We start from the raw sequence: 24,684 nt of genomic DNA, 5'->3' as shown, positions 1-24,684 counted from the left end.
ATCAATACTGGTAAGACTAGGAAGATTAAATGACATCTGTCCGGTGCTTTTTTCGAGTGACGCTGATACGGGCTGTTAATCGCCGCTACTGCTTACAGCATATTTGGAACATTAAGAATAGGTAAACTGCAACTATCTAACACGTAGGTTAATCCTAGCAAAACCTTAATATGGGAGTTGTAATAATTTCGACTGGTAAAAAGACCTCCACATATTCCGACTCCAGTGAATCACATGACAGTATTCTGTTACCTAGTTCTTCAAATTCTAATTTATTACTAAAACAGTGACAGTTTACCCATATTTATGACGCTCACATTAAGCAACTTGTGATTAAACACTTCTGATATATATACGACATAAAGTAGTAATGATTTACAATCCCAATATTATACTTCAATGGCGCAGTAACCAAATCATTAGAAGCTAAAATTGTTTTCACCTAAACCTGAGAATTGACATGTGTGACTCCTGTACCACAGATGCATTTCCTTGTTTAATGATAATTATGAAAATAGTTGTTTGTAAGACTTTATTTTTTCATATGTAATACATGCTGCAAGCGCATATAAAAGAATTACAAATTTGACTAGAATATATACATCTGGAATATCCTTTCTAGGTTTGCATATGTTGTTGATACCGAGTTCCTAAATGCATACAACATGCACTACATTTTTTTCAGATTTTGTGTTATCACGTAATCAAATATGTAAACACCATGTAGAAGTTGATTATGTGTACAGTTTTGAAAAGTGGTGCACCCCGTGCATTGTTGAAAATTGCTGAGTGCCGAACATCATTTCAAGTTGGTGCTTCCTGTGCATTGTTGAAAGTTGGTGCCCCCATACACCCTTGGAAGTTAGTGTCCCTGAACATCGTTGAAAGTTGGTGTCCACGCGCATCGTTGAAAGTTGGTGCTCTCAAACATCGACTATGTTTCTTTCATAAATCGTTTGTAAAGCTTCTCCCTGTTCTTTGTTCCGTCATGAAAGAAAGCGTGAAAGTAAAGGTTAAAGCGCATTATCCTACCCAACACTATATTCAGGTTAGAACATCAGAAGTTTGCTTCACCTTCTGTGTGTGATTCCAGTCACAACGGCTACAGCTGAGCGTTCATTCTCCAATCTGCGAAAAATCAAGACCTACCTTAGATCTACAATGGGTAATGAACGATTGAATGGTTTGGCTCTCCTGAACATCCATAAAGACAAATACCAAGTGAAAGCAAAGGAGGTTATTGACATATTTGCAAGGAAACATTCACCAAGAATACAGCTACAGTATTTGTAGGGTGAGTTAAATGTCTTTAGTAAGTTCCAATTACTTGACGATTGAAAAGTTAAACTGGTGTCCAAATTACTAGCAGCTTTATCATGTATCATGCATGTTACTGAAAAGGACTCGGGTGCTACTTTAAACTAATTATAAAGCAAAAAAGAATTAAGAAATGAAGTAAAACAGACTGTTTATAATATGAAAGTACTTCTGTAACTTGTGCGTTTCTGTGTTCGTGAGGAATACGCTATGTTTAATATATTGTTTCTTTTTATAATGTAATTTTTAAATATATTTGTTCTTAATAACTTGGCCGTATGTACAGATGACTGGAATTGGTATTTAAAGAAATATTAAAGTATAAAAGACTTGTTTCACCATGGTAAACTTTAATTAAAGTAGTACTGTAATCTTCATTAGTATTTTTGTGTACACTTTTGGAAATTGGTCCCCCCAAAAAACTGAAACCTGGATCCGCCCCTGACCACAAGTACCTCATAATATTATGAAATCATTTCGTTATGAATATTCTTACAATCGCATGCCTCTGAACTTACATTTTATTGTGAATATCACAAACAGTTGCTACACAACCTGATAATGGTGAGAAGAAGGAAAAATGTTGTGAACTTGTAGAACAGAAGTGAAAATTAAGTTGCTGGTCAAATTAGACGATGATATTGTGCGATGTGATATAAGCTGCTAGTCTGTATAGACGATGATCCAGTCTTATGTTCTCTAGTACATGTCCTGGTTACAGGTTTCTACATAACGTTTTTAGAATGTGAGAAGCGGAAATGTAATTGTGTAATGGGAACTGTTCGTATGTACATATGAGTGTTTAGACGCTGTGCAGCTAAAAATATTCGAGTAAATTAGTTCTTCTTAGATTTCTTTGCTTTCCGACAGACCATTGATCGAATGAAGAGTATGAGTTTCTTCAGAACGAAGTACAGAATGGTCGAAATGACCACGAGTACAAGCAGAATGACAGCAATGACATCTAGCAGGAAGTACTGGTACCACGCGAGATCCAAAGCAGCACTTCTCATGTGAGGTGCCCCTTTGTGTCTGATGACATATTCCACCCAATAGGCGGCACGATCCAAAGCGTTCTGTGGTTGGTCCTTGAAGACAGCAGATAATTTCTTGGCGTTATTCCTGTAGCTGTAAAAAACAAAGAATGGGAAAATATTAATGTAATCAGAAGCAATATTGTAGTTAGCGGTGGAAGTTCAATCATTGAAATATCCACAGGAACACTGCATAATCAAATAATGACAAAAATTGAATTTCTATAGGAGATTCCGTCAAGGATGACCACAGTATGATTACGTCGTGTGAAGTTTTTACTTTCTGAATAATAACTTACTTACTTTAAGGCTAATGGTTGTGTTTTCATTGGAAGTCCTTAATTAGAAAAAATAGTCCGTCAGAAAAGTCATTTCAGGCAAATTTGTGACTGACACTATCACGGGCGTCGCCACGAGGGGTGGGGGATAACATATATCGCATCATCCTGCGCAAGCACCTGGCCTTCATATGACAAGGAGACTCATGTACAGTAATCCTAGATTCACACACACACGAAAAATGCAACGAGACGAGAGGAAACTGAAGATATGAAAATAAATTGAGAGTGATAGGAGTAGAGAGGCAGCACTTCGTTCCTACGCGTCAGCAAAAATTCGATGCGACTGGTGTTATGTTACATCCGGTGTAGCGGGGTACGAGCGATTTTATTGTTGAGTCAGCAGAACGTGTCTGATCACGTTGAAGGCATCGGAAGCGGTGGGGGAGGGGGGTCAATGGATTTGTCACGTTGTTTCTTGATGTATGCTAACCTAACACGTGCGTATGTTTGTGTGTGTGTGTGTGTGTGTGTGTGTGTGTGTGTGTGTGTGTCTGTGGAGGAAATGCGCGCGCAACCATTGCGTATGATGCAAAGACATGAAGAAATGATTTAAAGATGGCGCCGAATTTTGCTGTACCCCGAAAGCTTAGCGGCTAAGGTTATTGCTCTGTAAAACAAGAGGCGTCGAGGGTTCGATTCCTGGTAGAGTCAATATTGATTGATTGATAGATTGAGTTAGTTTTTTTTAAGTCCATTTTATGCACGGTAAAACTAATCAGGATTGGACCTACAGTTGAAAAGTGGTGATTCGGACCACTATGTGCCTCCATCGAGTATCGAACCTGGGACCCTTTGATTACAAGGCGACGATGTCAATATTGAATGGTCTCGATTAGCCTGTGTGTACATAAAGCCAACAAAATGGTTGAGTTCGAAAATCGAGTTGGGTTAGTGGTTAATGTTGTCAGATGGCAAGGAAGAGGTCGCGGGTTCGATTCTCTAGGTAGTTAAATTAGGCCAATTGTTTAGTCCCGCCATTATAGGTCCCCGATTAGTCCATCTGTGCATAAATAGTGTTTGAATAAAATCAATATGGCGGCCTTGGGTTAGTGGTTAATGTTGTCGCCTGGTAATGAAGAGGTCGCGGGTTCGATTTTCTAGGTAGTTAAATGAGACCAATTGTTTTGTCCCGGCATTATAGGTCCCGATTAGTCCATCTGTGCATAAATAGTATTTGAATAAAATCAATATGGCGGCCGCATTTTGTGTTCAGCGGCGGCGGCGGCGGCGGAGCGGGGCGGCGCGGCGCGGCGCGGGGGGTGTTTTTTATTCCGCGAGATGTTTTAACCAAGTGGTTGAGGGTTCGATTCCCAATGTTGGTGAAAATTGAATATTCAATTGTATTTGTTTCCGATTAGCTTTTTGTGCACAAAGAGAAAATGAACTAATTGGAAATAGGATGTTTATGCTGTAATGAAAAGGTCCCCGGGTTCGATTCACAATGTCAAATTGGCTGATAATGATGTTGTTTTTAAAATAAAAAAAAAGAAGTGTGTTGAGTCCCCATTAGTATTTATGCAGGAACAGATATTAAAAATCAAAACAAAATGCCTTTTGATTACAACGCAAAGACTTTACCGCTAATGTATAAACATACATTAGAATCTGTTGTTTTGCCGTGTGGGGGCCCCCAGTACCGATTAGCTTAAATGCATAAAGAGTAGGTAAAATAAGCAAGATGGCCGTCACTATTGTTTTGTGATCAAAGAGGAGTCACAGGTTCGATTCAATCAAAGGAGGCATCATTCTATGTTTCAATTCCATGTAAAAGTCTAAAGTTATGTTTCGATTAACCTCAATGCATAAAAAAGAATTAAACAAAAAACAAGCAAAATGGCGACAGATGTGATAAAAAAAATTGAATTAGTTTTTTTTATAGTGACAAGAAAAAATAGCGAATCACTGTTAGAAATAGAATAAAAATAAAGATACTTGCCTTTGCGTGTCCAGCGCTGTGCAGAAAAGCTCTCATGCTTTATCTCCGACAAGTCCACAATACACATTTTTTTTATTGTATAGTTAATTATTAATGTTGTTATTAACACAGATTCTTACCAGTGTGAAGAAAAGCTCTCATGCTTTATCTCCGACAAGTCCACAATACACACTTTTTCATTATATAGTTAATTATTAATGTTGTTATTAACACCGATTTTTACCAGTGTGAAGAAAAGCTCTCATGCTTTATCTTCGACAAGTCCACAATACACACTTTTTCATTATATAGTTAATTATTAATGTTGTTATTAACGATTGTTACCAGTAAAAATATAAACCATGAGGATTTTTAAAGGGGTGATAAGTGAAAAAAAAGCCAAGACATATATTTTATCCCTGTTTATTACCAATATTTACAAAATTCAAAAGAGCCGCACACACACACATACATATGTAAAATGTTTATATTGTGTCACCAGTTTATCAGCATGTTATTTAACAAGTTTTTATTCTTCAAGTTTGTTCACTCACCCACATAAGGAATTGTGTCACTATCATATCCATTTTCTGCTGCAACCACTGAATTAAAATGTTTCACTATATTTTCCACAAGCATGTTCTCGCAAAAAACAAACACTTCTTTGGAAAGTCTTTTTCCGTCGATGTTTTGTATAGACAAAGGCTCAGGTTTTGTACATCCATGTAGATGGGAAAGCACAAACTTCTCCTTATTACATGCATGGACAGGGGAAATATCTGTGCAACCGAAACATTGTTCGCGAAGGTCGAGAATGCAAGATTCCACACAGTTTCCAAAATATGATTTTAGATACGGCGACACTGTTTCACACATAACTTTCGCATGCTCGATGCACACAAATATCTTCATAAAGTTCCGCCACGAACTTTCTGCGATGAACACTATCTCCAGGGAACCGTAAGCTGGTTTCTTCCTTATAATGATCTGACGGCGATTGTACAGTGTGGTTATCAGCAATTCATGTTGCTCACTTAGTGGGTAGGAAACACGAGGCTGCTCACCTGGAATAGCGATGTAATTGTCGATTACTGGAAACAATTCCTGAAGAGCGTGCCACTCCTGCAACTGCAGTTCAACACCGGCCGCCCCGCTTCTGTGTAGCCTGACCACAGGTTGGAAATACAGATGAGAGGAAAGTCCGATTGAAATAACCTTTGTTTTCGAAGCATTCAAATAGTAGACGTGATCAAATAATATCGACTGGCGTATAAGACTAGTTACTTGTTTTTGTTCTTCAGGTAAATGCTGATCGCTCTCCTTCTGAAGAACCCCCTTGAAATTAGTGTACGGTTGAAATCTTTTTTTCAGCGGCATCGAAATAGAGGATTCCATGACTAAGAACTGCGAGATACTGCATGTCGCAGCGTGCAGGTATACATTTGAAGAAATGCGTGGGTGTGTTTTTGAGACGCATGCGCGCGTAGCAAACCAAGCATGTGCTGGACAGAAAAGGTGGAGGGGGGCGGGGCTTTACAAAGATCAATGGTGAGAGAAAAATCAGCAGAATATCATAAACGTCATATTGAGGAAATATTGGATAACAAATATTAATTAATTTAATTAAAGCATCAACCGCATTGTCGATCTGAAATTAGGTTTATAGACAGGGGGCAAAATGGAAAATATCGACGATGTTCTAGTATTGGATTGTTTCTGTATTTCCATCGGTATAATCCTCCACCACATTTGAAGCATACTGTTTTATCCTCTTTTTGAATGTAAAATAATCCTGCTTCGGACAGAGCTTCTACAAACGGGAATTCTTTTGATTGCCAGTTTCTGAAAGAGGACAATCTAGCATTGAAAGATCCCATCTCTGGATATTGCGTCATTGTTCTGTAAAGACACAAAACAAGATAAATATTATAAGTAAGCTGTTGTAAACTGTAACGCTACAAAATTATTAATATACTATTAGTACTATATGTAACTTGTATAAAATTTCAAACAGTATTTACTGTCAATATTTTCTAGTATACGTACCGAGTATTATAAATTTAATTTACGAGTCAGCAAATAAGTTGTTATAATATTGTCGTTTTTTATCGGTACTGGGAATAAAATTTGAAATTTATGCATGGGTTTACCAGAGGCTCTATGGAATAAATACAGAAAACAGTAATGCCCACAGTACACAGACCCGTAACTTTGTATCTGATGAGTGTTGTACGTATAGAATTTAGAGTTACTTTCCAAAAATCGCAAATGGTTATGCACATGTGGAGGTTTTCCGTAACTATCAAAAAATTCCCCCCGGGAGTTACTGTCTATGTAAATTGCTACCCAGTGCTTCCCGGGGCTATCTTTGGGATCTGTATTTACAATCAACGCTGCTGGTAGTTCCACATGTACAGGTAATTCATTAGCTGCGAAAACCCCAACATGATGATTGTCAAAGGCTCTATTTGATATTAACCCGTGAAGCAAATTTAAAGTCGACAGCATTGCTGGACACTAAATAGTAATATTGTGCAACTCACCTTGTTATACAATTAATCCAGATGAATATCTCTTTGATTATTAATTTCCATGAGAGCGTCAAATTCAGAGTAGATAACACAAGTCACAGTAGATTCCAAAGCCGATTTGAAGTGGACTTCCAAGCTAACAGCCCCTTGCCGTTGAAGACTGCAGTGGGATATGGCACTTGCAGCTGCGTCTGGTGTTATATCGAAAACAAGTAATGCGTATCCCTGGGGGTATTCCTCACGCGATATATTGTGTCCTTCATCCATATGGTGTATCCCTGTTCCAGAGAATAATGTGTGATATGCTGTTATGTACTTGTTGTTTTCAAAGTCTGGTTGAAGTGGTTTGCCGGGAATTTGGACTCCATCAACATATAAAGTAAAGAAGTTGTAATTGAAATGTTGAAAATTGAATGGGTTTGTAGAGTGCCGTTGAATGCATCGTTGGTAACAAATCCCACAACTAATCGTTTCGGAAGACGTCCAAGTATCACATTGTCAATTGTTTTTGAAACAATATCTTTTGGAATAGTTACAGCTTTAAGTTGTACTCTTGTTAGAGGGTATTTTGCTGTATGTTTTTGCAATATGCGATTGTGACTAAGTTTGATGGATGAATTGACCGATACTTTTCTCACATATAGTGTAGCATCCAGAATTTCCACTTTGCCTTCACTGTCATCTAATCCCATCAAGCAGAAAGTGTTTTTCGAAGGAATCAGTTTTATTCGCATTTCCACTCCATTGATCAAAAATTTCTCTTGATTGAAAATATCAGAATGCAAGTAACCAAACATATCAAATGTTTTACTCTGTTTTGTTAGTTGGTTACGTTTTGTAAAGCCTTTGTTGTCTTCCGAAACGTTATCAAAAGCGCCTGCTGTATCCTTGTACCACAATGCACTTTGGAGATGAGATGATTTTGCAGATATGTCATAGTTCAGTGCTTTTTCAAAATAAGACCTGTATGGGTGCATGTGAGATGGAAACGAGATGAGTTTGTTATTTAGGTAGATTTGTACTTCGCTGAACATTGCATTGAGAAAATCATTGACAGGTCCAATTGTTTTATCTGTGGGTAGCAATAACTGACCATTCGCTTTTACAATTCTGGCATCTATATTCAACATTGTGTGTGCTAAATCCATATAATCATCACCATGTCCAGGTATTACAAACTCGGTGGGGGCATTATCTGCCAGAGAACTAACAGGTTTGTATCCGATGGTGTGGTGTTCTAAGATGCTTGTCTGAGTAGGTTTTACCGAGAAAATATCCAATTCACTTTTAAAACACTCACATGATTTCTCCCTAATTAGCGCCATATCTAATCAAAAATATCTGATGTTATTTGAATTTTCTTACGGTTGCGTTTGGTTGTTTTCTTGGTGTTTGTATTGGCACTGGATCTCTTCTTTCTCTGAGCGGTCCTTCCAGTTCGCTGTCCCTAAGCAGAGTGATTCCTTTTGAAATGTTTATGCCCCTGATAACCTGAACGAATCATTTCTTTTAGCTTTGTTTCAGCTTTTCTTTTAATATTTGATCTGGCATCCGAAATTCTGGATTGTAGTGACTGTTTTAGGGGTGTTTTGTCTACAACATCACCTAACACATTTACCCCTGTTTTTAACATTTCTTTCCCTACAGCTTTCGCTCCTTTCTTGATAAGAGGCAAAGCTGACCGAAAAAGTCCTCCAAGAAAACTTCCAATGCCATGTCCTTTTTGATAGGCAGCACCGTAATATATGTTACCCACACCAGATCCAGCTTGTTGATGGTAGTATTGAAAATATGGGTCATTCATAATCAGAGCTTTTCACCACAACATCTAAAATGAAGTTTCAAACACACTAGTCCGAAGGAGAATGGGATGTGTGCACCAGTGCTGTCCCTTAAGTCAATTTCTATTTGTTCGAAATTATGTTTCTGCACTGGGATGTTATGTGGTGAATCGAAAATTTGCACACCATCACTTCCAAAAGTATGTTCCATAGGATTAATGTTTATAATACGTAATAGAGGGGCGATAGCATCTCCCACCATATGTGATTCCGCAATATCTATGTAAATATACATCTGGGAAGGAATCTCTCTCACAACATTTGGAGGCGAGCGTCCAATTTTTACTTGTGATAGATCATCGGTCGGTTTAAAACCTAATATCCGTGCCAGTTGAGGTGACAATCGTACATTTATGTTTCTCTGCTTGGTAGATATATCAACAGTCACATGTTTGTACGCAGGATGATTTCGGAGACTAAAATTTAATGTTTCAGAATATTTATTGATTTCTGCAACAATGCTGTTTATAGATGCGTAATAGCCTTCGGATATTCGAAGTTCGTTCCATTTGACATCATCCATAGATTTATATTGAATATAGTTGTTAAATTTTGTAATGTTTAGTATTGAATAAGGATAATGCACTTCTACCAATGCCATCTCCCATTTGTTGGTGTCCAACTCCACACGGTTCTGAAGCTTTGTGGTGTAATTAGTTAGAGTATTACTTGGGAAATATTTCATGGAACTGTTACTAGGCAAACTAAGGCAGAAAGCGTTTGCTTTTCTCATGATGTGTTATGAAGGTTATTTGTACCACTGATGAGAATACCTACAAAAATTTATGCCTCTCTCTCTCTTTTTTTGACTCCAAAAACGATGCGCTAATCCAACTGTCAAATAATCTGGAGTAACCTTTCCAATGAACTAACAACTTTTTACTGGCTCCTTTACCTTTGGTCGCAAGGATTTTATCAATTTCATGCATATCCGGTAAGCGGACCAGTTGCAACTCTTCCGTATAAAATGTTCCATCGATTTTATGTCCTTGTAGATCTTTTAATTCATACACTTGAGGATTTCTTTTCAAAATACGTTCCACCACAAATATTTCTCTTGTCCAATTTTCCATGTAACCTTTGTCAAAGCGATTTTTGGTTTTTGTTATTCTCACTGTATCTCCTATTTTGAATGGCATCTTCAATGACAATAGTGGAGATGAATCAGATTTGAGTTTTTTGTCATACATATTGTGCCATACTTTCAAAACCTTCTCAGGAGTAACATCTGCTGGTGCCATTTTAATACTCGAATGAATTTCATGATTATAAGCTTTCAAAAGCTTTGGGAGTACATTAACATAACAGCTGGTTCTTTGCTTAGTAAAATACTTCCACATGCGTTCCTTTAAAGTTCTGTTGAATCTTTCAACAATACTAGCTTTAATATCAGGATTCTTTGTTGTAAAATAAATTATTGGGTTGGCAACTAAGTTCCCGCCGTTTTTTTTACTTGGAAAAATCTCTATGACATTAAATACGTTTGGCACGAAGGTGTACATCATGCGAAAGAGAATATATTGTTCTACCTAAATTTATGTTTCTTTGTTACTAAGACACATTTTTTTGTTATTTACAGATCATTAAATTGGAATGTCAAGTTGAGTAGAATGAGCATTTTCGACACCTCCTCCTTTTTTGCCTTTAATCAAGGTTCTAAGGCCGCAGAAGCTGCTCGCAACATTTGTGCTGTGTATGGAGTGGGTGCTATAGCTGAAAGAACCACCCGTGATTGGTATGCGAAGTTCAAAAAAGGAAATTTTGACCTCAAAGATGCATCTCGTTCTGGCCGTCCAGTTGAGTTCGATGAAGAGCGATTGAACCACCTGTTGGATGAAAATCCTCGTCAAACAACAAGGGAACTGGCAGAGACAATGGGTTGCTCCCACACTACTGTAGAGAAGCATCTTCACTCGATGGGAAAGGTTCAGAAGTGTGGAGCATGGGTGCCTCACACTTTAAGTGTCACCAACAAAAATCATGCAACAGGTGGTTCAATCGCTCTTCATTGAACTCAACTGGACGGCCAGAACGAGATGCGTCTTTGAGGTCAAAATTTCCTTTTTTGAACTTCGCATACCAATCACGGGTGGTTCTTTAAGCTATAGTACCCATTCCATACACAGCACAAATGTTGCGAGCAGCTTCTGCGGCCTTAGAACCTTGATTAAAGGCAAAAAGGAGGTGTCGAAAATGCTCATTCTTCTCAACTTGACATTCCATTTTAATGATCTGTAAATAACAAAAAAATGTGTCTTAGTAACAAAGAAACATAAATTTAGGTAGAACAATATATTCTCTTTCGCATGATGTACACCTTCGTGCCAAACGTATTTAATGTCATAGAGATTTTTCCAAGGAAAAAAAACGGCGGGAACTTAGTTGCCAACCAATACATTTTGTTTTTTGAGATATTCCTGCACAATACTGTTGGTAAACTCACGCCCTTTGTCAGTTTGTAATTTCAAAGGTTTTCTTTTGCTTTGTTTGAAAATTTGCTGGAAAGTCTTTTTTATACATACACCAGTTTTATTTTTTACAGGGACAGCCCAAGCATGCCTGCTAAAAATATCGATAACTGTGAGTATATATCTGTACCCTTTGTTGTGATTCCGCAAACTCTGCATGTCATTCAAGTCAGCCTGCCATTGGTCATCGATATTATGCACAAAATAAAAGTTTCTCGGAAATCGACGCTTTACAGGTCTATGCAAAGTGTATGCAGTTTGCTTTGTCAACCAATGTTTGATTGTTGACAATGGTATGGATTTTTTTACAGCTTTCCATAGTGTTGAAGCTGTAGAATAGGATGCTGGATGAGGTGGATTGTACCAGATATTCTCTAATATTTTTTCGCTCATGGTTTGTATCTTGACCAAACTGGAACAGTACGTTTACGTTTGTGCCCTGGAAATGATGATACAAAAGAAATTGGTTCCTTTTCTTCTTCTTCTTCTTCTGCTTCTGTCAATTCTTGTGCCTCTTCTTGGTTAGCTCCGGACAGCGGAACATGGCGTCCGGGGTTGCCAAAAACAATCTGTTGAATAAACTCCTGTCTCCGGGGGTTTCCAATATATTCTTGAGGAATATTAGATAACGCCAGAGCTCTATTGAACAGTTGCCACCCAACAGGATTGCTTGTTTTTCGTGGTCGAATTATATCCGATACTAGATCGACAATATTTGAGCCTTCAATTTTATTATTGTTAATAAAAACTGCCCCATATTTATCCCAATCAATATTACTATTATGTAAAAGACGTTCATACAACAGTTCGGCTTTTCTACGATACATGCTAGGTGTAGCAGCTAGAATTTCTTCTTTCATATCAGTCAACTTCTCAGTAGATTCTGTAATCGGTAGCGACACAGGTTCTCTTTGTTTTCGAGTAATAGACAGAAATTTTTGGAGCACAATGCTGTAACGATTCCATTTTTCATCATCCGAAAGACCTTTGAGATTCAAAATTACTTGCATATCCTGATCCAATTGCGATAAGGATGTAGACGGTGCAGACATTACAGGATGTCTCATGTTATCCATAAATTCTTGAGGTATTATAACCATTTTTTTGGCATGCTCCATGTTCAGATTTATTTTCACTTAAATAAACTTGATAACACACCTCCTATTAAAGGGGCTAATAACGCAGGTAGAAATCCTCCGTGTTGCACTAGTATCTGTTTCTTCTGCTTTGTAGAGTGTCCTTTGGCAGAGAGATTACGTATCACCTTCTTGTACCGGCTCAATCTTGTTTTCTGAGGTGTTGAAAGAGGAACATTCCCTTTTAGAACATTGTAACAACACTCACAGATTGAATTAACTAAGGAAGAATCAGCAGCTTGTAATATCGCTGTGCGAAGAGCTGGTTTAGCATCCGACAAAACTTGGAGCACTTTAGCGTGTTTCACTCTTGGAGCCATGATGACAGAATAAACGACTAGTGATTATGCTTGCTTTTTTTGTAGGAATATATACATAATTGATATCATCGTCGGGAAATATCCGCGACCGAAAACGTACTTCTTCCGGAGTGTTCTGCTTCAGATCAAACAGCAAATATCCATGGGGTTCAGCGGTGGCATTGTAATATGCATCTTTTATAAAATTTGGATTCTCCGGGTATACTTGTCTAGATAAATAATTAATTTGGGCTCTGTCTCTTGGATTCTTGAAGCATACAATATAATGACTATTTAAAGATATATCCCTATTCCCTTTTCCCTGATGGAATAGATTTTGAGTGATAAAGAAAAGACTAATATCACGATGATGACACCCTTTTGTGAATAAATCTGTGACTCTTTGATCGCATTCCCTCATCTGATCATCGATAATAATAAGATGAGGTCCAGAATTTGGCACAAATTGGTCAATATTAGGCATTCCTTCCCGAAATTATACAAAACCAGGGAAATCATTGTATGCAGATTGCCATTCCCCGTAGCACAACAAAATATTGTTGAATTTTACATTTACCATTTGGGGTAGACACTGGAGAAAATGCTTCAAAAAATATGTCTTTCCGCATCCTGATGGACCAGCCAATATTGCAGAGAACGGGTGTTTCCACAAGCACTCCATTTCTCAAACTGTGAAGAATGTTTTAAATTACATATAATATAAAAGTCGAATGTTATGAATATTTTTCTAGTTGTTAGATTTTACTGATATGTTGTATCTTCAAATTACATATATATATATTATATTGTATTGTATTATATATATTTTTTATACTTCATCAATAAATAAATATGTGTGTGTGTCTGTATATATATATATATATATATATATATATATATACACACACACACACACACACATACAGACAATTTTCTTATAGTACAAAATTCACTTTACAACAGCACAACAAATGCCAGGTAGCATTAACACTGTACGTATGCGCGTTTGTAAAACCCGCCTACATACTCCGAGTATCAGCGTTGTGTTAGATAGCTCTCCATTGTTTCAACAACGATAAACAGCTTGGTGGTCCAGATCAAATTGGTTCTGGAATCTACTGTGACGTGTACCGTCTACTTTGAAGTATAAAAAGGTGAGTTGCACAATATTACTATTTAGTGTCCAGCAATGCTGTCGACTTTAAATTTGCTTCACGGGTTAATATCAAATAGAGCCTTTGACAATCATCATGTTGGGGTTTTCGCAGCTAATGAATTACCTGTACATGTGGAACTACCAGCAGCGTTGATTGTAAATACAGATCCCAAAGATAGCCCCGGGAAGCACTGGGTAGCAATTTACATAGACAGTAACTCCCGGGGGGAATTTTTTGATAGTTACGGAAAACCTCCACATGTGCATAACCATTTGCGATTTTTGGAAAGTAACTCTAAATTCTATACGTACAACACTCATCAGATACAAAGTTACGGGTCTGTGTACTGTGGGCATTACTGTTTTCTGTATTTATTCCATAGAGCCTCTGGTAAACCCATGCATAAATTTCAAATTTTATTCCCAGTACCGATAAAAAACGACAATATTATAACAACTTATTTGCTGACTCGTAAATTAAATTTATAATACTCGGTACGTATACTAGAAAATATTGACAGTAAATACTGTTTGAAATTTTATACAAGTTACATATAGTACTAATAGTATATTAATAATTTTGTAGCGTTACAGTTTACAACAGCTTACTTATAATATTTATCTTGTTTTGTGTCTTTACAGAACAATGACGCAATATCCAGAGATGGGATCTTTCAATGCTAGATTGTCCTCTTTCAGAAACTGGCAATCAAAAGAATTCCCGTTTGTAGAAGCTCTGTCCGAAGCAGGATTATTTTACATTCAAAAAGAGGATAAAACAGTATGCTTCAAATGTGGTGGAGGATTATACCGATGGAAATACAGAAACAATCCAATACTAGAACATCGTCGATATTTTCCATTTTGCCCCCTGTCTATAAACCTAATTTCAGATCGACAATGCGGTTGATGCTTTAATTAAATTAATTAATATTTGTTATCCAATATTTCCTCAATATGACGTTTATGATATTCTGCTGATTTTTCTCTCACCATTGATCTTTGTAAAGCCCCGCCCCCCTCCACCTTTTCTGTCCAGCACATGCTTGGTTTGCTACGCGCGCATGCGTCTCAAAAACACACCCACGCATTTCTTCAAATGTATACCTGCACGCTGCGACATGCAGTATCTCGCAGTTCTTAGTCATGGAATCCTCTATTTCGATGCCGCTGAAAAAAAGATTTCAACCGTACACTAATTTCAAGGGGGTTCTTCAGAAGGAGAGCGATCAGCATTTACCTGAAGAACAAAAACAAGTAACTAGTCTTATACGCCAGTCGATATTATTTGATCACGTCTACTATTTGAATGCTTCGAAAACAAAGGTTATTTCAATCGGACTTTCCTCTCATCTGTATTTCCAACCTGTGGTCAGGCTACACAGAAGCGGGGCGGCCGGTGTTGAACTGCAGTTGCAGGAGTGGCACGCTCTTCAGGAATTGTTTCCAGTAATCGACAATTACATCGCTATTCCAGGTGAGCAGCCTCGTGTTTCCTACCCACTAAGTGAGCAACATGAATTGCTGATAACCACACTGTACAATCGCCGTCAGATCATTATAAGGAAGAAACCAGCTTACGGTTCCCTGGAGATAGTGTTCATCGCAGAAAGTTCGTGGCGGAACTTTATGAAGATATTTGTGTGCATCGAGCATGCGAAAGTTATGTGTGAAACAGTGTCGCCGTATCTAAAATCATATTTTGGAAACTGTGTGGAATCTTGCATTCTCGACCTTCGCGAACAATGTTTCGGTTGCACAGATATTTCCCCTGTCCATGCATGTAATAAGGAGAAGTTTGTGCTTTCCCATCTACATGGATGTACAAAACCTGAGCCTTTGTCTATACAAAACATCGACGGAAAAAGACTTTCCAAAGAAGTGTTTGTTTTTTGCGAGAACATGCTTGTGGAAAATATAGTGAAACATTTTAATTCAGTGGTTGCAGCAGAAAATGGATATGATAGTGACACAATTCCTTATGTGGGTGAGTGAACAAACTTGAAGAATAAAAACTTGTTAAATAACATGCTGATAAACTGGTGACACAATATAAACATTTTACATATGTATGTGTGTGTGTGCGGCTCTTTTGAATTTTGTAAATATTGGTAATAAACAGGGATAAAATATATGTCTTGGCTTTTTTTCACTTATCACCCCTTTAAAAATCCTCATGGTTTATATTTTTACTGGTAACAATCGTTAATAACAACATTAATAATTAACTATATAATGAAAAAGTGTGTATTGTGGACTTGTCGAAGATAAAGCATGAGAGCTTTTCTTCACACTGGTAAAAATCGGTGTTAATAACAACATTAATAATTAACTATATAATGAAAAAGTGTGTATTGTGGACTTGTCGGAGATAAAGCATGAGAGCTTTTCTTCACACTGGTAAGAATCTGTGTTAATAACAACATTAATAATTAACTATACAATAAAAAAAATGTGTATTGTGGACTTGTCGGAGATAAAGCATGAGAGCTTTTCTGCACAGCGCTGGACACGCAAAGGCAAGTATCTTTATTTTTATTCTATTTCTAACAGTGATTCGCTATTTTTTCTTGTCACTATAAAAAAAACTAATTCAATTTTTTTTTATCACATCTGTCGCCATTTTGCTTGTTTTTTGTTTAATTCTTTTTTATGCATTGAGGTTAATCGAAACATAACTTTAGACTTTTACATGGAATTGAAACATAGAATGATGCCTCCTTTGATTGAATCGAACCTGTGACTCCTCTTTGATCACAAAACAATAGTGACGGCCATCTTGCTTATTTTACCTACTCTTTATGCATTTAAGCTAATCGGTACTGGGGGCCCCCACACGGCAAAACAACAGATTCTAATGTATGTTTATACATTAGCGGTAAAGTCTTTGCGTTGTAATCAAAAGGCATTTTGTTTTGATTTTTAATATCTGTTCCTGCATAAATACTAATGGGGACTCAACACACTTCTTTTTTTTTATTTTAAAAACAACATCATTATCAGCCAATTTGACATTGTGAATCGAACCCGGGGACCTTTTCATTACAGCATAAACATCCTATTTCCAATTAGTTCATTTTCTCTTTGTGCACAAAAAGCTAATCGGAAACAAATACAATTGAATATTCAATTTTCACCAACATTGGGAATCGAACCCTCAACCACTTGGTTAAAACATCTCGCGGAATAAAAAACACCCCCCGCGCCGCGCCGCGCCGCCCCGCTCCGCCGCCGCCGCCGCCGCTGAACACAAAATGCGGCCGCCATATTGATTTTATTCAAATACTATTTATGCACAGATGGACTAATCGGGACCTATAATGGCGGGACAAAACAATTGGTCTCATTTAACTACCTAGAAAATCGAACCCGCGACCTCTTCATTACCAGGCGACAACATTAACCACTAACCCAAGGCCGCCATATTGATTTTATTCAAACACTATTTATGCACAGATGGACTAATCGGGGACCTATAATGGCGGGACTAAACAATTGGCCTAATTTAACTACCTAGAGAATCGAACCCGCGACCTCTTCCTTGCCATCTGACAACATTAACCACTAACCCAACTCGATTTTCGAACTCAACCATTTTGTTGGCTTTATGTACACACAGGCTAATCGAGACCATTCAATATTGACATCGTCGCCTTGTAATCAAAGGGTCCCAGGTTCGATACTCGATGGAGGCACATAGTGGTCCGAATCACCACTTTTCAACTGTAGGTCCAATCCTGATTAGTTTTACCGTGCATAAAATGGACTTAAAAAAAACTAACTCAATCTATCAATCAATCAATATTGACTCTACCAGGAATCGAACCCTCGACGCCTCTTGTTTTACAGAGCAATAACCTTAGCCGCTAAGCTTTCGGGGTACAGCAAAATTCGGCGCCATCTTTAAATCATTTCTTCATGTCTTTGCATCATACGCAATGGTTGCGCGCGCATTTCCTCCACAGACACACACACACACACACACACACACACACACACACACACACACAAACATACGCACGTGTTAGGTTAGCATACATCAAGAAACAACGTGACAAATCCATTGACCCCCTCCCCCACCGCTTCCGATGCCTTCAACGTGATCAGACACGTTCTGCTGACTCAACAATAAAATCGCTCGTACCCCGCTACACCGGATGTAACATAACACTAGTCGCATCGAATTTTTGCTGACGCGTAGGAACGAAGTGCTGCCTCTCTACTATAGGAACAAATAGTGAGAGAGAGAGATAGAAATGTAGAGACAAACCGGAATTTAAAAAATGAAAAGAAAGTTATACAGACATACAGGGTTTAGATGGAAGCACTGGCGTACGCAAGTGTGGGTGATGAGATTACATGTCTCTCTGAAAATTTGACAAAGTCAAAATCTTCAAATCAAAGTACCGGTTGGTTAGAATTAATGTTGCCTTACTCGCAGCCTTCTAGAGCCAGTTCGGAAAAACGTATTGTGATGAAACTTTGTATAGATGCTATGCAGATCATAGGAAAGCGAACTCCAAAGAAAAGTTTGTTCAGATTTTCGCCACTAGGCAGGCGTTTGTGTGGCACTGAAATAATGACAACCAGAAATGCAATCTCTCGTAACGTCACTGTCGTCCAAGCTGGAACTTAAACCCAGAACATTTAGCGGTAAGATCATGAATTGAGTATTCAAATCACCCTTGATGACTGAAATCCCTCTTATGCCTCACCCCTGCATCTTGTAAATGGAGTTCTGACCATACGAATTGTGAATTTAGTCCTTGAAGACATGCTCTTTATCACTGAATTCTATTGAAACTAACCTGGAATCTTCCAGCAATTTCTTCAGCGTTGCCAGTAAGCTTTCTCTCGTCAGAGTGTCAATGTTCAGCTGTAATCCTAGTCCGTCCGTTTCTATTTTTTGTATGTTCAACCTCTGGTCACCCATGAAAGGGATTCCCAAGACGCAGATGCCGTGGTACAGGGACTCCTGCGTACTCAGGAGGCCTCCGTGGCTGATGAATACCTTCACATTGTGGTGCGCTGAAAAAGAAAGCCTTTCTATAATTTAGCAACTCAACAGATAATTTCCTTACCATTATTTGTTAAGATTTCTAATGTCTACTTCAAAGCTGATGGCGTTAGGTTAGGTTACATACAGAGTTCTTTGGCAGGGTATAACTACCGTTCATGTTCTACACTCTCAAAACCTGTAAGTTGTCACCAAAAGTGGAAGTAACAGGACACTTTTTATGGTGTTAATATGAATTTTGCGTTGTTTGGCACCATCTTTGTTATCTTGTTGCACCATTAGGCCTCTCAAAGTAAGGAAGTCTTTAACACTCGAAGGGGTGTTAAACACCCGTTACGGTATTATTCCGCTTTTGGTAGCAACTCAGTTTCATGGTTTTTACAGTGTACAAAGCAAATGAGTTTTTGCAGACAGTTTATGCGGAGTATAGATTACTGGTTATCTGTAGAATCAATTGTTAAGTGCTTAGAGGTCATTGTATACCTGGTGGGGCACCTAAAAGTACCACCAGAAATATTTCGTGAACAACATAAATATTGAAAAACTGCTTTTGCAGATATATAAGTATGAGAGGGGCTCATGAAATTAGTGGACACAATACGTTCAACTACGTAAGGAAGTACGATTTTCAACACAAACTTCGTTTTTTAAAAATGGAAATCCCATTTTATTTTCAGCTCATTTGAAAGTACGGAAAAACTCATTAAGAATGGCTTTGTTACATTATAATACGTCGAGTAGTTCTCAAGTAATTGTAACCTGAAGTTGAGCGTGAAGGCGCATCCTTCCTTTACAATGCCTGTCGGCAGAGCCGAGCGCAAATGCCGTCGCTCATACAGCCTGCACGCATGTGCTGCATTTTTTCCTACACTCGCCACAGATAAGTATCATCTCGGCCTTTTCTGAAAACACTATTTTCTCTGCAACAGTTCTGACGTACATACACTATGACAAACATCTTGTTAATTAGTGCACTTTGTTACGCCCTTGCTTTATTTGATAAATTTGATAAATCAATTTGAAGGAAAAAATGTATAAGCTGCAAAATTTAAAAGTTGAAAACTTAAAGATTTGTCATGACCAAACGAGAAGAGATGATTATTCCAATGTACTAAAAATTATGACGGAAATAAATGAACGCCAATTTAAAATTAGGAAGATAATGTACTAACAGTTATGTATGTAACTGATGGCGGAATGTTTAAAATTTATACTTTTTAATTAAGTTATTTGTTAACTCAGAAAGATGTAATAGAACCTTTTAGATAATTTGTCAGAGCTTCCTTATGTACAAACTACACATTTTATTGTAACCCGCAGTTGTTGGAACGTAACAACTTTCCTAAGCACAGCGCATAGTATGCAGAAGAGTAACATGTTTGTTACGATACACGAATGGCGTCAAAAGGGGAATATGTATGTTACGACACACGAATCAACTTGTGAGAATGTTTGTTTCCAAGCTTCAACTTCAGGTTACAATTACTTGAGAACTACTTGACCTATTACAATGTAACAAACGCCATTCTTAATGATTTTTTTCCGTACTATCAAACTAGCTGAAAATAAAATGGGGTTTCCATTAAAAAAACTAAGTTTGTGTTGAAAATCGTACTTCCTTACGTAGTTGAACGTATTGTGCCCACTAATTTCATGAGCCCCTCTCATACCTATATATCTGCGAAAGCAGTTTTTCAATATTTATTGTTGTTCACGAAATATTTCTGCATGTATACAAATGCTTATCTTCCAACCTCCGTGATGGAGTTGTTAACATGGCACGCTATTATGCCCAGGGTCCTGAGATCGAATCTCGGCTACTGTAAAGGGATTGACCACGTATAATGTGATTGGTTCAAGTAACCTAAGTGCTGACGCACCCATACTTTTAGTTTCAATCAATCAACAAATGCTCGAGCCTGCATTGTGATGTATTCGTACACTGATGAGGCTACTTTTTGACTTGTGGTATCTTTGAATCTTAAGTTCTATCATAAAGTTGAATGTAACTCTCTCCATTGTCCACGGTTACTAATTCTTCCTTGAATAAAATATTAGGCAACGAGTTACATTTTACGAATGCATACCCACCATGAGAAATTTCCCTGAGATGCCAACACTAAGCTTACCCAATATATCCGTCTGTGGCAGCCACTTCCCTATCTTCACATTCTCGGGTTGTCCAGGGAGGACGTCCGACTCCCACTTCCAGAGAATCCTCTGCGGAAGCTGGGCGAAGACGTCCAGGAAGATCTGCCTCTTCTCCGCGGGCATCTTGTCACTCCGCACGTTGGAGCCGAAGCTGAAATAGATGGCTCCATCTTTGGCTCCGTCCAGGAATTGTTTTAAATCCTGCAAAAGGAAACAAGTATCCCGTAGTAGTTAACATCTATGAAGTCTATGTATTTGTGTTATGTGTTTGTTTTTAATATCCTCAGTGCAAATATTTTGGAACTTAGTTTTCTAACAAGTATTGTACTTGGTTTGACCAAGGGTGGTTGTTGAGGTGAAGTAGAGTAGTGTTTAGAGTGCTGGATCACTAGTGAGTAGTTCACATGTCTGTAGTAGTATTGATCACATCAAAGACGATAGTAGAGAGGCTTCCGAGAATTTAGTGTTAGAAAAGTACAATATCCACTTAAGACTTCATTCTAATTGTCAAAAACACCTGGACAAGAATCTGCCCCATCTTGTAACCCCAACGCACCGTATATCAAACTAAAGCTCTTTTAATAGCGTATTAGAAAGTACTGGATATTATATACATTGATGTTAACATTTTTTTCACAAAATTCATTTGGGTAAATAATTTATCTTAAACATTTTCTTTTTACATATTAGCCATTATTTATATATTCTTTGGAGTGTATATTCAAATGAAACTTAGCTATAATCCAAGTCCTGAGGGCCAGGGCTTGCCAAGCAGCCTTTTCATTGGGTGACACTCTTCAGCACACAGCGCTGCTGTTTTCTGGATTTAGAGACCGGACCCCGCTACCTTTTTTCCAAGTAGCTCCTCAGTTGTCCTCATGGTGTTGATTGTAGACTTTGATTTTGGTGGTTCGCACCGAGAATCGAATCCGAGACCGCTCGCACCACTCACCATTTGGCTAGGCGGGAACCCATATATTCAAATATGAGACGTAAACTCTTTTAAACAGACGATTGAAACAAAAATGCCGTGGAATTTGATTGCTGAGAAAACTAGCTTGATAGGAAACTGTGCTGTGTGAAAGAACCAGTGTTATATCTATAGATATATAACATCATCTTTTTACCTGTTTATGTCCTAATAAGAATAATAATTATTGACATATTAATATAAGTAACCTATTAATTGTAACTTTCTTGTTGTTAATATAATTAGTGCATGTGACACACATGGTTCGGGCCACTCCCGATAAATAATTCTTGATGTGTGCCTGCTCTGAGCACTTGGTACTAAAGGTTGTTCCAACAAGAACGCCGGATTTAATAACGTGTTTTTTTATTGTCATGAAAAGACACACATTTCTACATTATTACAAAGGGACATGTTGCCAGTTAAGTCTAAAAACAATATCTGTCATATGTGCCCACGACTTGTTCTTCATGTAGACACTCTATCGATGAAGTTACTGATAACTCTTACAACGACTTACTCGTCGAATTGAGTTCTGGTAGGTTTCGGAAATTGTTTTCATAAACATACGATTCCACATACCCCAAAGGAAGAAGTCGCAGGCTGTCAGGTCACATGACCTAGCTGGCCAGTTCTGGTCTCCGTTGCGCGGAAGGACTCGGCCCAGAAATATGTCGTGCAGCAAGGCCATCGTCTCGTGGGAGTAGCGCCATCCTGCTTAAACCACAAGCGTTCAAGATCCACACCATTCAAATAAGGCAACAACAATGTGTAAGAACAGTGCCGCCAACCCAACAACAACAAGACAATGGAACAATTCAAATCCGACGTTCTTGTTTGGACACCCTTACATTAAACTCACCTGCGGAAGCTCCTTTGGCGGTTTCAAGTGGATTCCTCCAATCTCTATAACGTTGGGCAGATTCGGTTTTGGATACGACAGGCTCACATGTGTGTTAAGCATCACCAGACTCACGTTCTTCTGTATCTCGGAAATGGTAGGCGTCGACTCACCGAAGTGTTTCATCATTAACTTCTCCTGCTCTGGGACATAGAGCTGAGACACCATAAGTTCTATGAACACACTGGTTAGCGTGTTCTCGAGACGTTGCGTGAAGCTCATCCTATCCCCGTACGTAAGATATAAGTTAGGGATGTACGAATAGAATTTGGGATTTCCGCCGTAATTCATCATCAGGGTGTTGTGCGTCGGGCTCAGTATGATGTACGGTGCTTGGAACTTTTGGACCAGCCCTAGGTAGCACTCGTTGAGGAACGCGCTGAAGATGATCAGATCAAACTTCTCGTCCGAGCTGATGAGCTCCTGAATCTCTGGCATTTCCAACCCCAACTTGCAGAACTGTGTCCCCATGTTGATCATCATCATCATCATGACTGGCATCGACATATCCTTCATGTCGTACATACTGAAGTCGTCGCTCTTGTACAGGAAGTCTTCGACGAACTTCGCGTGGATGTTTTTCACGTTTTTGGTGTCTTTAATGGGAAACGGACTGAAGGCGACGATCTCGTGCCCCCTTCTGGCAAGCTCCGTTAATAGAGGTCTGTAGATATTCATATGGCTTCGTCCTGAGAACGGCATCACTGCTAGGATTCGTGAAGGTTTGGTTGGAGGCAGCTCACTCGATGCAGGAGCCAAGATGGCCGTCAGGATTAAAATGGTGGCCGATATGCGAAACATGCCTGACGGAAAAGAAAGTAGCCCATGAAAACTTCTCTATAAATACAGGGTGTTTCAATAAGAAATATACATACACTGCTGTTTGTGAAAATTGCAACACCAAGAAGGATGCATGTGATTGGAATGAAATTTATATCACAGATTTGGTACATGCCAATACACAAATGATTAGGATTACAGAACTGTACATGATCTCTGACCTTGAGAATTCAGTATGGTTTGAAGCCCCCACATGCTGCAAACAGAGCCTCTACAGGTTGTGGCATGGGATCAGAGAGGGTCTGGATATGTTTCTGAGGAATCTCGCTCCACGCAGTTTGTATGCGAGTCCACAAAGCATCCACACTGGTTGCTGGAGGACCGTCACGAACAAGTTGCCGACCAACCATATGCCAGACATGTTCGATGGACGACATGTCAGGCGAACGTGTTGGCCAGGGAAGCAGTGGTACCCATCGTTCTTCGAAGACGGCTTGCACATTCCTGTCCACATGTGGTCGAGCATTGTCCTGCTGAAATATGGCATGTGGAGTTGCCTGAAGGAAGGGCAGTACCTCAGGCTCCGAAAACCTCCCTCATGTAGCGGTTGCTGTTCAGATTGCCTTCATTACGTAGGAGGTGAGATCGCATGTTGTATCCAATGACACCCCAAACCATCACACTTGGCGTTTGTCCGCTATGCCGCTCAACAATGCAGGCTGCCAGATTGCGTTCACCACGGTAGCGTCTAACACGTATGCGGCCATCACTGTAGGAGAAGTTGAAGAGGGACTCGTCTTAAAACACTACATTTTGCCACTCAGCAC

At 38.7% G+C, this 24,684-nt stretch overlaps 1 protein-coding gene across 1 annotated transcript in view; it reads right to left on the bottom strand.

Moving 5' to 3' along the window:
* Window positions 1-517: 517 nt before the first annotated feature.
* The window catches only part of LOC146000292 (UDP-glycosyltransferase UGT5-like), a 42,725-nt gene continuing 18,558 nt past the window's right edge, over window positions 518-24,684 (bottom strand). The window contains exons 2-5 of the mRNA XM_083137785.1: window positions 23,039-23,880; window positions 21,185-21,407; window positions 18,847-19,066; window positions 518-2,445 (exon numbers count right to left, since the gene is read on the bottom strand). Of these exons, the coding sequence (XP_082993911.1) occupies window positions 2,154-2,445; window positions 18,847-19,066; window positions 21,185-21,407; window positions 23,039-23,880 (1,577 nt within the window). The 3' untranslated portion in view covers window positions 518-2,153. The remainder of the gene's footprint in view (window positions 2,446-18,846; window positions 19,067-21,184; window positions 21,408-23,038; window positions 23,881-24,684) is intronic.

The sequence above is a fragment of the Lepisma saccharinum genome, chromosome 16 (genome assembly GCF_977018435.1).
Source record: "Lepisma saccharinum chromosome 16, izLepSacc3.1, whole genome shotgun sequence".
Classification (NCBI taxonomy): Eukaryota; Metazoa; Arthropoda; class Insecta; order Zygentoma; family Lepismatidae; genus Lepisma; species Lepisma saccharinum.
The sequence above is the reverse complement of the archived record's forward strand: the minus strand, read 5'-3'. Positions and strand labels throughout refer to the sequence as shown.